Source organism: Peromyscus leucopus, chromosome 20 (genome assembly GCF_004664715.2).
Source record: "Peromyscus leucopus breed LL Stock chromosome 20, UCI_PerLeu_2.1, whole genome shotgun sequence".
In the NCBI taxonomy this organism is placed as follows: Eukaryota; Metazoa; Chordata; class Mammalia; order Rodentia; family Cricetidae; genus Peromyscus; species Peromyscus leucopus.
Window position 1 is genome coordinate 61006422 of NC_051080.1, and position 14931 is coordinate 61021352.

Consider the following 14931-nt stretch of genomic DNA (forward strand, 5'->3'; position numbering starts at 1 on the left):
GAGATACACAGCAAGTTCTGGGCTGGCAAGGCTACATAGTAAAGCTCCATCTAAAAAGAAGAAGTCGGTGAAATACTATTATTAACCTATTAGAGTTTCCAAAACTAAAACAGCCACACCAAGAACTGGAGACATGAGACCATGGGGCTCTCAAACATGGCTCATGGGAATATCAAATTCAACCACTTTGGCAATGAATTTTACACTTACGTAAAAAAAATAAATTGTATCCATTTACCAAAGGATCAAGCCACTCCACACCTAAGTTTTTACTAAAGAGAAATGAAAACAAATCCCATATGCAAAAAGTTATACACACATGTTCTTAACAATGCAGCTATTTTGCAATTACTAAAACCTGAAAATAATCCAAGTGTCCACCAGCAGATGAATAAGCCAAAGGGTTGCATCTACAGAACATAATGCGACACAATTAAAAAAGAATGGACTATTGCTTGTACAATAATCTACATGAGTCTTGAAGTAACTGTACTGAAAGAAGGCAGGCAGTGACTATTTAAGTATTCTCTTGAGAGAAAACACTAGAGTGCCAACTATTGTATGGTTACATAGCTGCAGATCAAGGGTTGAGGGTTAGGAGAGGAAGTGGAGTGCTTTGAGGATGTAAAAGATGCCTGTGGGACACAAGGAAAGGTTTAGATATTGTTCTAGCTTGTTTTCTACTTCCGTGATAAAGCACTAACCAAAACCAACTTGGAGAGGAAAGAGCTTATTTCAGCTTACATGTCTATCCTTGAGGGAAGCCAAAACCAGAACCTGGAGGCAGGAACTGCAGCAGAAACCACAGAGGAATTCTTATAGCTGGCTTTTTTTTAATTTTTTATATTTTAATACAACCCAGGGCCATTTTCCTAGGAGTGGTACCACTCACAGCAGGCTGGGCCCTTCCACCTCTATCATCAAGAAAATGTCCCCAGAGGCTTGTCAACAACAGGCCAACTGAAGTTCTCTCTTCCAGGTCACTCCAGCTTGTGTCATGTGTACAATAATAATCATCATAATCATCAGCAGCAGCAGCAGCATAGGTATGATGGATATATTCACTAACGGTGTCAAGGATCGTATCATAGATGTACACATGTGTAAAAGTTTATCAGAATGTACTCTTTACATATGTACAATTTATATGCATTAGTTTTACCTCAATGGGGTTGGAATTAGCAATGGAGAAGAATGGGAAGAAGAGAAAACCGAAGAGAAGGAAAGAAGGAGGGGAATGAATTAAAAGGAAGAGGAAGAAGAGGTGAAGGAGAGAGGAAAGAAGGAGGATAAAGACAAAGAGACTGGGAAAAGACAAGAACGAGAAGAAAATGACGGCCAGAACTCAGTTTTTCCACAGTTCATTCCAGCCAGTACTAGTTGCCAAGAGAGGTCAAGGACATGGGCTTCCTAGAAACACAGCCCAAACAGGAAGCACTACCACCCTAGGTTAGACCTCCAGCAGAGCTCTCTACCCCAGCTTATAAACTTCAACATCTGAATTGTGTTTGTCACTGTCCCAAACAATCCCTGGCTTCAAAGCCACAGGAGATCGCCCATTGCCATCCCTCGACTTCCCACCCACAGGGCGGCCCTGTCCTAATTCCGCAGGGAAACAGAACAAGAGAGCTCCAGTGAGAGAAGTGTAAACAGGAGAAGTCATCTGGGTCTCCCACAGCCACCCTCTTCCCATCCACCACAAGGAACAATGGCAGAGGAAGCTGGGGGCTGTGGCTCTTGGGCAGTTACGCAAACCAAGTTGGCACCCAGCACGGCTTTTGTTCAGAGATTTTTTTTAAAAAGTCAACCCTCTTATAAACAATTCAGAGTGTTTTCTCCCTTGGGAAAGCATGTGGCTGCTTTCCTGGTTTACCCCATTTTCAGTGAGATCATTTTCGAGAGGCAATTTCTGAGCCCATGCGCTGGGGTGGGACCACCATGCTAGCAAGTGGCTAGCAACTTGCTCAAATGAGAGTATGAATGGACTAAGGTCTCGATATATTTAAAAAAAAAAATCCCAACTTAAAATAGTCTTCTAGACCTCGTTTTTAATAGAGTCCCTGTCCATTCAGAGACTTTTATAAAAATAACCCCACAATTAATGGCGTGTATTTCTCTGCAAAGCCACGTACTTGAAATATACAGGGGGTGAGTTTGTTTATGAGAAAGAAAACTTTGATCCAAAGATAAAAATAGAGCGGCAGGATTCAAGCAAATTTACCCTGCTCTCTCCAGGAGCCTCAGGTTTAACCCGTCTTGGGAAGAGTTCAATCTCAGGTGATGCAGAAATCTGTCTTCACAAGCAGCTCCTCAGTACTTTGAAAGGCACAATTAATTAACCCTCCTTCCCTGCAAGGATACTCTGGGGAGATAAGCATGGACTCTTATAAGTAGACCCCATAACTGGGTTTATTCCTGTGTGGATTTCTATCTAGAACGCATGACATAATTATTACCTACTCAGGTCAATATACAGAAACCTCAAGTCAGAGCTTATCACATCCCTGCTTGAGACTTCTCAGTCATTCCCCAACACGCTGTGGAACTTGACCTGGTCCTTGCCTACCTAGACGCCACTGTGTTGGGGACACCTATTTCAGACCATCATGCATCTGAGACTTTTCCTACCATCAGCTCTTCTCAGGCCCCAAATCTAAACTAGAATGTTGTCTTCGAGGCCATTTCCTTTCCACATCCGTGACACTCCCCTTGAGTGTATGTCTCTGAACGTCAGCACTTTTGAACAGCATCTTCCTCTAACTTAAAAATTAGTTTTATGAGTTCAGGAACCATGTCGGTTTTTATTCATTGTTTTCTCCCTACTGGCCAGCGTATGTGGCTGGCATATGATGCTCATTACATCATCACTGAATGCAGAATGAATAAAGAACTGCATTCCTGTTTCTTTCTACTCTGCTTGCTCTCTCTCCCAAACTCCAAGCCCACTTACCACTCACACCTCATTCTTTCCTTAGCCATAAAAATCTTCCCTAGGCTTCCTGTGTTTCAGTGTTTAGACACAAGGCATACAAAGTATCAGAGACATGCCAGCAACAGTTGGTGCTCAATAAATGTAGCTAAATTTAGTAAGCCCATAATCAATTCTTCCAAAGTAGACTTGTGGTCCTGTTTCAAGTGTCAGTCTTTCTCTACTACTTATGTAAATTTTCACATACTCCCAGTACCATTAATGCAATTTAAAGGGATGTTGGTAAAGCTTTAAAAACCTATTACATCTACCAAAGGACCAGTTGTGATTACCACCACAGTGGAACTAAAGCTATGTACTTCTATTTAATATAAAACAACAATAATAATAATAATGGCAGTTATCGGAAATGTGACAATGTTATTGACAACATTAACAAGACAACTACATCTCTCTCCATAATGTGATTGGCAGCATTTAATGACCTCTTTGCTCTGTACATCAATATTATCTGAAGCCATAACTGTGTGCTTCTAAATCACATTCATATTCTTCTGACATTGTACTGTGACTAATACCTTGCCTTTCGCATTTTTTTTTCTCTAACTTGGTTGGCTGATTGTATGTTTATGACTAGAGCTCAACTTACTTTCTTCTGTGTACATTCTTGATGATCGCTAGGTGGATGATTTGTACGGAATATATGCTTAATACAGTTTTGATTACTGTAAACAGGGAACTGAACACAGTGTCTTGCATATGTTCATTCAATGCTAGCTATATCCTTAGCCCTACGAAACAGTTAAGGTTGAATCTACTATTGGGAGTTTTGAGCTGAACTGACCAAAAGAGACTGTTCTTCCAGTTTGAAACACCTTATGAAACAATTAAGTTTTTCCCTGTTCTAGTGCATTTTCTCTCTGTCTTTCTGAGTCCCCAGTGGATGTACCTATACCATCATATAGTTAATTAACAAGGAAGCAGATGGGAAGGGGACTCAATGCAAGAAATGTGTTCCTCATGGGCATGCATGCACATGAAGTAAAACCCCCAGATTCAAATATTAAACAAAGACCACACAGAACCAGGGAAAATCTGAATGTGTGATTTATTATATTTAAGATTGGTCTATAAGGCTTAAATATGTTTGTTGGAGTTAACAGCAGATAAATGCAACTTTACAAAATCAGTATTTCAATACAGAACAGGACCACACGTGGGGTGACTGTGCGCTGGAAAATTAATATTTCCTCAATGCAAATATTCGATCTGCAGCACCATGTGGAAGCTTCTACCTGGATCATGAGCTGCAGTATTCTCTACAAGCTCTTCTCAGAACACAACTCTGTCTAAATCAAGCATTAGAGGAAAAATAGCAGAGTCATTCAGGCTTAATATGTCAGATCTGGTATAGGATTAAAATACTAAGTGTTTTTTATGTCCTGCTTCAAATTAATAAATACAAACACAATATAAAAATATACACCAGTTGTTGAGACTACACTGCACATGCCCAGAAAGTTAAATCTCGCTCTCATATGTATGCAGGTATGTCTTGAGGGTCAGAATTTCTGAATAGCTACGGCTAGTCTTCCGGTAAAAGTCCAAACCGGTGAGATGCTCAATGTCCCGGACCCGAGCTGTGTGCATCTTCATGAGTTCCTCTACCCACTTTGACTCATCTTCTGAACTCTGCAAGGGAAATGAAGCAATTAGATTTTTTTTCTAGAAGAGATGATCTACATGGTCATTTTCCACTTTTACACACAGACCCACAGCATGGTGTTCCCGCCTGACCTTCCTGTCTCTGCTGAATTCCTGTCAGGAATTCACCACAAATTCCTGCTCTAGGCTTTAAACATTTTCAGCAATAATAAGTTGTGCCAAACAAATGAGAAACGTGGTGTGAAGAGGTGTAGGTTCTCACTAGGTTCTCAAAACACAAAACAAAATCAGGAAAATCATTAACCCGGCAGAACCCGATCAGTTGTGTTTCTTCTCAGCCGTCAAACGTAGGGTTGAAATCAGCACACACTTAACCTGGAATGCTCTTCTAGCTCATAAAACAGAGAACTGGTGGTACCTAAGTGTATATAGGAAACTAAGTATGTATCCCAAGGCTTCTCAGAAGACCCATCATATCCATCAACCATCTAGTCGATGGCAGTTAATTACTATCTGAGTTCAGCTTGAAACAGGTCAGTTGATATATTTGGTACTTTGGGGCCCAAAAAGTCTTAGTTGGAACTGTGGCCCCACCATTTCCTTGCTTCAGTGACTTGGTAAAGCTACTGACTGCCCTAAGCTTCCTAAATTCACAAGTGTATTAATGTTTACTTCACAGGCTCGCTGGAAGGTAGAAAAAGAATTCAAGGGAGAGGAAGAAAGTAAAAAAAAAAAAAGAAAGAAAGAAAAGAAAAATGAGTCAATAGTAAGACCACTAAAAAAAGGAAGGAAATCTCCTTTGGCCTCAGCTGCTCATGTGATAACCTCATTGGCAAAACTCCACGCTAAAACCATGCAGAATGACAGAACAATGTATTCCATGTCTAATTTGAAATTAAAAGATACTAAAAGATGAAAGCAACCCTCACATCTCAAAAATATTTCAGTTTGGAGGAACCATGTGGGGGAGCGTGACATAATAAGATCCAAGCATCCTATGAAGCCAAAGTCTCTCTTCATTAGTAGCCAGGGGCAGGAAGGCCTTCACAAATAACATCACTACCTAATGCCTCTGAACAGAAATGTCCTGCGAGAGTCTTTAGAGACATTTACCGGGTGCTGCATAGCCCAGGGCCAAGAATGTTCAGACATGCCCCCACCTAACTCTTGACCACTAGTGATCTTACTGAACCAGCCACTGAGGCCCGTGAACCCGCAAAGGTTTTCTCAGAAAGCTCCAACCCACGCAGACCTGGACCAAGGGTGACAGCAGCTCATGCCAAGTCTAAATATGTACCGTGAGCTTGTTGGTTCAGGAAACCAACGCCTGGCCATTCCAGGCGAAGTGTAGAAATGGCTTTGCAGGCAGATGCTAGGATTTGGGCCTTTCATAACCTACCCTCTGGCCTAACCTGCCCAAGATTTCTGCAACTCCCAGGAAAGTCAAACCTAATTTAGCCCTACCCACAAGGCTACTGACCAGTCCTCAGCACAACCATGTAATTAACAAAGTAGGAGGTCTCCTGATGGGTCAAGACCCCTCAGGGTAAGCATGAGGTTATATTTGGGGAGAATTTTCATAGTTTGCTCTTTTGTTGGATTTTTCAATGGTCAGTGAGTTCAATGTTTCCTTTCAAAGTGCAGTTATGTGAATGTGTGGACAGAGTTGAAAAGGTTTTTTTAATTCAAAACTCACAGCAATCTAGAATGATAAGAATTCAAGTAAGTAGGAAAGACAAAAAACTTTAAAAATAAATAACAGAATATTAATGCAACCCAAACCACAATCGTGGTTTTTTGCACTATGAACATTCATTCTTTCTTAAAGTTCCATTTACTATTTTTACTTTTATGTGTATGAGTGTTTTGCCTGCATGTGTGTCTCAGCACCACCTGTCTTCAGTGCCCATGGAAGCCAGAAGTAGCCAAGCTGAGATCCAAACTCACCCATCAACACATTCCTGCCGTGATTGGAGGACTTCCAAGAAACCGAGATAAACTCCAAATAGCCTACCATATGTGTACATGTTTATGTGACCTTTACTTCACCTTTAAATCTCAGAGCAGTTTTGAATTTAATTTTTGTGTGTTTCGTTTACCTCTTAAAAGGTTTTTAGTAGCACTGAGGTTTTCTCAAGGGAAGCACAGTGATGTAACAAGGGGTACCACATTCCTCTGTGAACAACCACGATGAAAACATCAAGCCGGTGAAGTGATGGTAGCGTGTCTCTCACTTCCAGATTTCCCACCTCTTCCTCCTTTCCAACCACAAGCAGGGCCCCAGCAATCCTCTGGCTACAATGCCGCTGCCTTCCAGCCTCCTTGTCAAGTGTCAAAGACCACACCCCAGGTCCGGTTCTGTGACCTCATTCTTAGGAATCTTGCCAATACCTTATGGAGCCTCATTTTCAACCTCCTCCGACTTAAACTCCTTAAAGCAAAACCTAAAATGCTGCCCTTCTGATTTTTTCTTGCTTATCTAATTGCACAATAAGAAAAACTCCCCAAGTTCTCTACAGATATCTGCTAATTATCTTTGGAATTTAAAGTTCCCTATCCTACCAACTAAGCATCATCTTTTAGTAAATATAAGTTCCTTAGAAGTTAACACAAAGGCAGGAGAAAGAACAAGAGACCTTACAGGGTGATTAGATGACAGAAACAACATGTGTAGAAAATCTACACAACACCTGGATTATAACACTTGGTACATGGTCACAATGACTTCTGCAGCTATTACAACCAGTATTAATACGACTACCAGTATAGTTTTAAATTTTTGATAACAAGCAATTTTTAAAAATTTCACCCATCACTTCTTAACCTTTTGGCTACTACCAAGTGTAAAATATTATCTCCCATCAAATCCCATATTTTAGAAAAAACATAACTAGCTTCTTATACCATAATTTACATTTCTATTATTTCCTGAAGTCTTTATTTTGCTTTGAACACTCATTGCCTAAATTCTTCATCCATAATTGAAGCCTCTGTCCAAGTGCCACACTGCCCATGAAGCATGAAGATTATGATCTTGACTTCACCAATTGTTATGGTATTTTATTTTAGGTGTTTTGAGGCAGGATTTCTCTGTATAACAGCCCTGGTTGTCCTGGAACTTACTTTGTAGACCAGGTTGGCCTCGAACTCATAGAGATCTGCCTGTCTCTGTCTCCCAGATGCTGGGATTAAAGCCATGCACGACTGCTCCCAGCTGGCCTTTTACTTCTTAATGTAGTTATTTCTATTCACATTTTATTTTCAGCCTTATATGGCAGGCTGCCTAGGAGCCCATGGCTACGGCTAACAGTGTTTTTTTTTTTTCTTCTAGAACACTACACAATTTAGGAATTTGAGTGTAATTTGTTGATTGACAATCCCATTCAACATATTCCATCCCTGCTCCTACTATTAGTGAAATAAAAGCATATCGGCTATTACTTCTAAACAAAAGCTTGCAGCAAAGAGTTTACATCACAATAAATGTATATGAAGAGAAAATATGATTTGTCCCTGAGTTTTCACTCTGTGCACACAGCATGGCCTGTCTTCCTGCTGAGGGCTTTTCCTTTTTAAAATTTAATACATCTTATTTATTTTATAGTATGAGCAGTTTGTTTGCATGGTTATCTGTGTACCAGGTGTATGCCTGCTGTGTCTACAGAAGCCAGAAGGCCCTGGGATTGGAGTTCCAGATGGTCGTGAGTCATTACATGGGTGCTGAGAGTTGAACTCTGGGCCTCTAGAAGGGCAGCCAGTGCTCATAACCACTGAACCATCTCTCCAGCATCTGTTAAGGACCTTTTCAATGTATCATTCTGCTTCCTACCTCTCTCTGTGTGAAAATAAACAATACAGGGGTCTTCTGTGCTATTAAATGACTGTTATACCTTCCCATAACTAGTAACAAAAGATAATCTGTCTGAAGATAAAAAACATGGGCACTTCATCATTTGTCAAAATTGAGCATACAAATAGAACTGTGTTAAATGTACACATATATGCAAAACACACCACACACTAAATGAAAACTATAAAATTATTGTTATAGAATTCCAGGTCCCTATATATTCAATGAAGTTCTACTTGGGTCATTTCCCCTTTCCATTTGGTTGGGTGATCCATGTGCTTCATACAAGTTAAGAAACAAACTGAATCTGAGAGCACATCCTGCCTCTGAACTCACATTGCAACTCTCATCATTGTCGGGTCGGTGAGGAAGGATAAACGAAGACACAGAGAGGGGACCGTCACACTTGTCTGCAGGCTGAGTGAAGTCCAGGCAGCTGGTGATGATGCTATAGTAGTGAGTTGGGACAGGAATAGAGCTGCCTTCCACATACCTGAACCAGGAAAGTAAATACAATTACAAGACACGTCAAAACTCTCTCTTAAAAATGCTCACCCACAACAACACTTTGCTAGCCTACTTTAAACATGATATTCTCTCTGCCTGGAATTGTCTCCCTGCCTCGACCTGGTGGAAAGAGAAAGATATTCCAAGAACCTAAAGTGGCTGGAGAGAAGAGTTGGAGGCAGTAAATGGTGACTAGAATAATGAAGCAGAGCAAAGAGCTGAAAAAGTCTATAAAAGACAAATCATGATGGTTTGTGGGTGCCAGGATACAGAGTTTAGGTGCTATGGTTTAGGCTGCAATACTCCATCGAAGGCTTAGGAGATATGGAATGCCAATCTTAGATTTGTGTTTCAGAAAGATGACTTTCACAGGTATAGAAAATGGTCCAGGGTCACAAGACACTGGCTGTAAAGGAATAGCAGCACCTTTAGTCTGCACTGAGAGCCTGAACTTGGTGCAAAGGAAGCCATCAAGAGTGGAAGATGAGCCTAGTGCTATTCGTTCCAGTAGAGCAAAGCGTACATATTTAGATCCCTCACCCAGCTTGCTTACAATTTTAGACATTTTCTAAATCTTGAAAATGAATGAACTTAATTTTGTATAAAAGGTATCAAAATGACCAACATTAAGTATGTAATTAAGATGAACTGTCTCTTCTGAATTACTGAAAAAGGAGTAAGTTGATGTCTATCCAATTAATTATCTGTATTTCAAAATAGCATTTTATTTGCTAAATATCTATATTATTTACACACTCTGTGCTGATTTCTGATTATTTGGGCATGTATAAATGCACTAGACTACATACTCTTCTAGGCACAGTGTTTACCTTATCTTTTTATATCCCCATTAGTACCAAGGGGAGACAGAGAACTGGATTCAACCAAAGTCTTTATGCAACTTTCTAATAAGACATACTGACTCAGAAAATAGAAAGAATCCCAAACTCTCCACAAACAATGGAAATAAATTAAAATCACATTTTTTCCACTGAGGAATTGTTAAAGAATAAATGACAATTTCAAAAATATGATTGACATATTTTTCTATCACAAAAAAAATCAAAATTTTCTTCTAACTACTAAAAGCTACATTTAATCAAAGATTGAAAACAGCTGAAGATTTTCAATAATGAGATTCAAAGAAAAAATATTTAAGGATATGAACTGTTCTCTAGCATATGGATATCCCTGAGTGACGTCCTAAAATCTAGGCATCTCACACAGAACAGGGGGGAAAAAACTCACTGTTGGATTTCATCCTCGGTGTCACGTAAGCCATTGTAATTGTAGTCAAAAATGGGTCCACTTATTACATTGACCCCATTCCTTTCTGAAGCATATTTCTTCACCAAAACCCTTTGGAAATAAGTCCAGATACCTGTGCAAAGACACAAATCAGTTCTTCGTGCACAAAAACACTTGTTTCAGACAAACATTCTGTAGGATGCCTGCTTCAAGTGTAGTGTCAGGAGCCAAGAATTGCTGTGACTTATCAAGACCTGTTTTCAAGTGTTATCTTTGTTTTTCACTATGAACTTGTAAGAGGAGAGATAAGAGAAAGCAGGCAATGCTAGGGAGGCAGTAAGCCTGGCCCAGTAGGTCAGGGACAGTTCCCAGGGGAGGTTGAAGAAACGAGATCTGAAAGCTGAGTGAGTGTGTATGTCCCAGGCAAAGACATGGAGGCAGGGCATGCCAGATAGAGAGAATTACGGTGTTAGCAGAAAAGGAAGTATTTTAGCCATTAGGCAAGTAAATCTTTCGAGGTCAGACAATACAACTTCCTAAGTTCTAGGGCGAGGGAATGTAGCTCAGTTGGCAGAGTGTCTTTCTAGCATACACCAAGTCCAGGCTTCACTCTCAGCACTGCATACACTACGTGTGGTAGCAAACGCCTGTGCCCAGCCACCAGGAGGTAAAGACAGAAGATCGTTCTCAGCTTCACAGCAAGTTCAAAGGCAGCATGGGCTGCATGGGATACCACCTCAAAAGGGGGTAAGCTTTGGGGGACTATAGCTACACGGTGGGGTGTGTGGCTAATGTGTGTGAGGCTCTGAGTTCAATACCCAGTACTGAACAAAATGGTGTTTTTATGATTACATAGCCAATGGACACTCTCTAAGGACTAATAGTTGGTTTTGAGGGCCAGAGTTTATGGTGCTTATTCAATTCACAGAATCACTATCATTCACGAATACTTATCTTGTGAACAAATAAATTACATGGTCAAAGAAGCTAAAATAATAATTTGCATGACTCTAAAATCATCTGATTTAGTACTCTGAAATAAACAAGAATATTCATAATCTTCTTCTGGATTTTAGGGTCAACATTCAGAAAACATAAGCACCCTAAAGGAAGAGATTGTACCTGGCCTTTGCAGACATGTTCAACACATAAATATAGATGCTGTAAAGGGTGCAAGTGACCTCTAAAATTCAGTAACAGTCCATCATAAAAATAATAAACATTAAAATAGAAAGAACTGCAGGTTAGAACGTGGTTTAGTTTAGCTCTACCACTCATGACCTAGGTCACTTTTTATGATGTCAATTTCCTAATTATAAACAAGGGCTAGATGACTCTCCAACTTCCCTCCCAGGCGGGGCAACTGTAGAGAATTCATACGAAAGGTCTTCAAAAGGTATAAAAGCTGAACACTTGCAGGGTATTATTAAAATCAGCATGGAGGTAAAAACAGTAAGTGGTAAATTTAAAGTATTTATTTTCTAAGTAACCGTTTACTGGGTAAATATTATACTTACGTTTGAAAGCGGGATACATTGGGACCATGTTGGTTACAAGGAATGCATCATATTTAGCTTCTGGGGAAGAGCTCAGATCTAAACACGAGGAGAGCAAACAGAATACATTGCTTACTGATGTTGACATCATAGAAGAGCAGTCTCCCAGGCCAACCCAAACAGCTTGAAGCCAGCGGATCTGCTTCTATTTCCACTTATCTCCCCCATTAGACACTTCCGGCTTCCCTCTCTCTGTCACTTCCCTCCCCTCAACAGCTCTCAGAAAGTATTTGCAGCCCTTTTCCTCCTACAGAGTTCCTGAGTCTATAGTTCTCTGATTCCGTTATTCTAACTGAGACTCTGAAAAAATGTCATTAAGGTAATAAGACATAATTGTTTTTAGGAAATCACCTCTGCAGGACTGAGCCACTAAATAGCCTCCCACCCACGCTCAGGCAAATGACTCTTATTAAACTCAGTGGGCCACACACAAAAAGAGGACGTGGAAAGAGGAGGGAGATTGGGTGAGAAGAAGGCTCCCAGCAAGAGACAGGGGGACAGAGGGCAGTGAGGGGTAAAAATGACAAAAACACATCATCTGAACGTATGGAACTGTCAAACAAAAAACCCTTCTTAAGTAAGAATTAATGTCCTCATAACTTACCATTTCTTTCATATTCCCCTTTAACAACATGAAGGAGAACAAGGTCTCCTCCCTATACTTTAGATTTTTCCAGATCAGGATGTTTGAAAGCTGGTCATTTTCAGGCTCCATTTTGGGAGAATTTCAGTCTCCCAAGTGCTTTCCCATGGACCACGGAAACCCTAACCAGTGGGCTTCAAACCCCAGATTATACTCCCACCGACACACCTGTGCACATGTGCACACACACACACAGTGATCAGACCCAGACACACTGCAACTCACAAGGAGGAAAAAGGAATCCATATGACATCTGTTTATCATTTTTATAGGCCAAACAGTTCTGACTGAATCCTGGAGACACGCGAACATCAGGGCGAACACAGTTGGTCAGATGCTCCGGGATGCTGGAGACCTCAGCCTGTGTATAGAGTAAGAGACACTCACTGATGCTCTTTCAGAGATAAGACCAATGGCGTGAACAAAGCTAGAGTCTTTATTATGAACAGCTCAAACCCAAACTTGCAGGCTTACCCTAGTTCATAATCTGATATTCTAAGTCCATTTTAAAAGTCATTTAAAAAAAATACAATAAGCCAATAATTCTCAATCTCTTTGTTTTCTGCAGTGTAATATTTTTTATCAAAGTGTGAAGTTGAACAACACATGAAGTACAAATCCTACTGTTGAAAAGGTCACTGAAGAACGAAAGCCCATCGATAGGCACATATAAAATCCCATATTTCAAGAGGCAGAGTCCAGAAGACTGCTCACAAGTTCATAGCCAGCCAGGTCTGTATAGCAAATTCCAGATTAGCTAAGGTTATATACCAAGACTCTGTCTCAAAAGCCAAACAACAAAAGCCAATCAAATGCTCTATAAAATAATAGACCCATGCTGTGAAGACAGCTCAGTCGGTAAAGCACTCAGCTGGCAAACATGTGAGAACCTGAGTTGAATCCTCGGAACCCAAGTAAAAAGTCAGGCACATTGGGCACATTCGCAATCCCAGCGCTGAGGAAGCAGACAGGCTGGTCCCAAGGCTGGTCCCCGCTGGGTTTTGGCCACCCAGCTTAGCCTACTAGGTAAACGCCAAAGTATGAGACTCTGTCTCAAAAAATTGAGGTGGATGGCATCTATACACACATACACACACACACACACACCTTCTGTGTATCTCCCTTCCTCTCTCTCTCTCTCTCTCTCTCTCTCTCTCTCTCTCTCTCTCTCTGTGTGTGTGTGTGTGTGTGTGTGTGTGTGTGTGTGTGTGTGTACACTTGCATGTACGCACACACATTAGAAATTAACTAATTGTTGGGGAAGTAGTATTCTTATCATTTACATTTACAAGTTGAAAATATATTTCTAAGTATATATACTTGATATATCAAATACATATATATATATATCAACTACAAAACAAGTTGTGCTAATTTGTGATCTATGGCTATGTATCTCCTCCTCATGAAACTGAAACTCCAATAAAAAAAACTTTTTTATTAAAATACAAACGGGGGCTAGAGAGATCGCTCAGCAGTTTACAGCACTTGGTGCTATTGCAGAGGACTTGGGTTCGGGTCCCATCACCCACATGGTGATTCCACAACCATCCATAAATCCAGTTCTAGGAGATCCTATGCCCTCTGACTTCTGAGGCACAGGCTGCACATACATACATCAGGCAAAAACACTCACACATAAACCAAAATAAGAAAATCTAATTGTTTTTTAATTCTTGGTATTACTTGGCATACTTAAAAGGTAAAATGAAATACGAAGAATATGCTGACAGTGAAGTCAGGTTGACTATGGCTATACATAATATACTCTTGCTACTTCTCACTAAAACTGACTGCTAACTGAGAACTGCTCTAAAAATTAATATCTATTAAAACAAGCCAAAAAAAAAAAAACAGGATGGATAGAAAAAAACAACTCCATAAACTGCTTTTCCACTTACAAGGGCATACCATGGCACATGTGAACATGCATACATTCATACACAAAAATAAATGAATAATATTACAATAGATGCAGCGGAAGTTTTCTTCAATCACAAAAAAATTAAGGCCAAATCTATTCATCAAAACACTTATTATATCAAATAAAGAGTATAAGCCCCAGTTTTCTCAATGACCTGCTTAGAAATGGTATATGATGTCCAGAGAGGCATAAAGAATATTTCACTATAACCACTTTCAAAATCCGTGTGGTATAAGATATCATATCTAGTCCGATAAAGCACTGCAGGTCGTCCATACAGGAGATGTCTCTCTAAGAAAGAAAGAAAAGAAAAAAAAACTGTATTCAATATATAATCAACCTTACACCAACTGTGAAATATTGGAAGAGAATCACGTTGCCGACAGTTTGCTAGCTTACTTATTAATAAGACAACGATCAAGTTAGTGTTCCTAACACTTCTGTGGTTTATCTGATCACCTTACCAAGGGTCAAAACAATAATATAAATGCTATAGCTATGAAGATGCTTTTTGAAATTGTCAGATTTAAAGGTCTGTATAAAAAGGAAACATACAGTAAATTTTGAGATAAGTCAGCTAAACAGAGAGCTAATAAGATTGGATTTTAT

General features: G+C 40.0%; 1 protein-coding gene across 6 annotated transcripts in view; it reads right to left on the minus strand.

Annotated features, from left to right (window-relative positions):
* Positions 1-4019: 4019 nt before the first annotated feature.
* Positions 4020-14931, minus strand: part of Enpp2 (ectonucleotide pyrophosphatase/phosphodiesterase 2) — an 81931-nt gene continuing 71019 nt past the window's right edge. For all 6 annotated transcript variants that reach the window (XM_028871922.2, XM_037197792.1, XM_028871921.2 and 3 more), the window contains 6 exons: positions 14477-14613; positions 12624-12759; positions 11717-11794; positions 10200-10332; positions 8781-8937; positions 4020-4621 (listed from right to left, as the gene is read on the minus strand). In XM_028871922.2, coding sequence (XP_028727755.1) covers positions 4451-4621; positions 8781-8937; positions 10200-10332; positions 11717-11794; positions 12624-12759; positions 14477-14613 — 812 coding nt within the window. In that variant the 3' untranslated portion in view covers positions 4020-4450. The remainder of the gene's footprint in view (positions 4622-8780; positions 8938-10199; positions 10333-11716; positions 11795-12623; positions 12760-14476; positions 14614-14931) is intronic.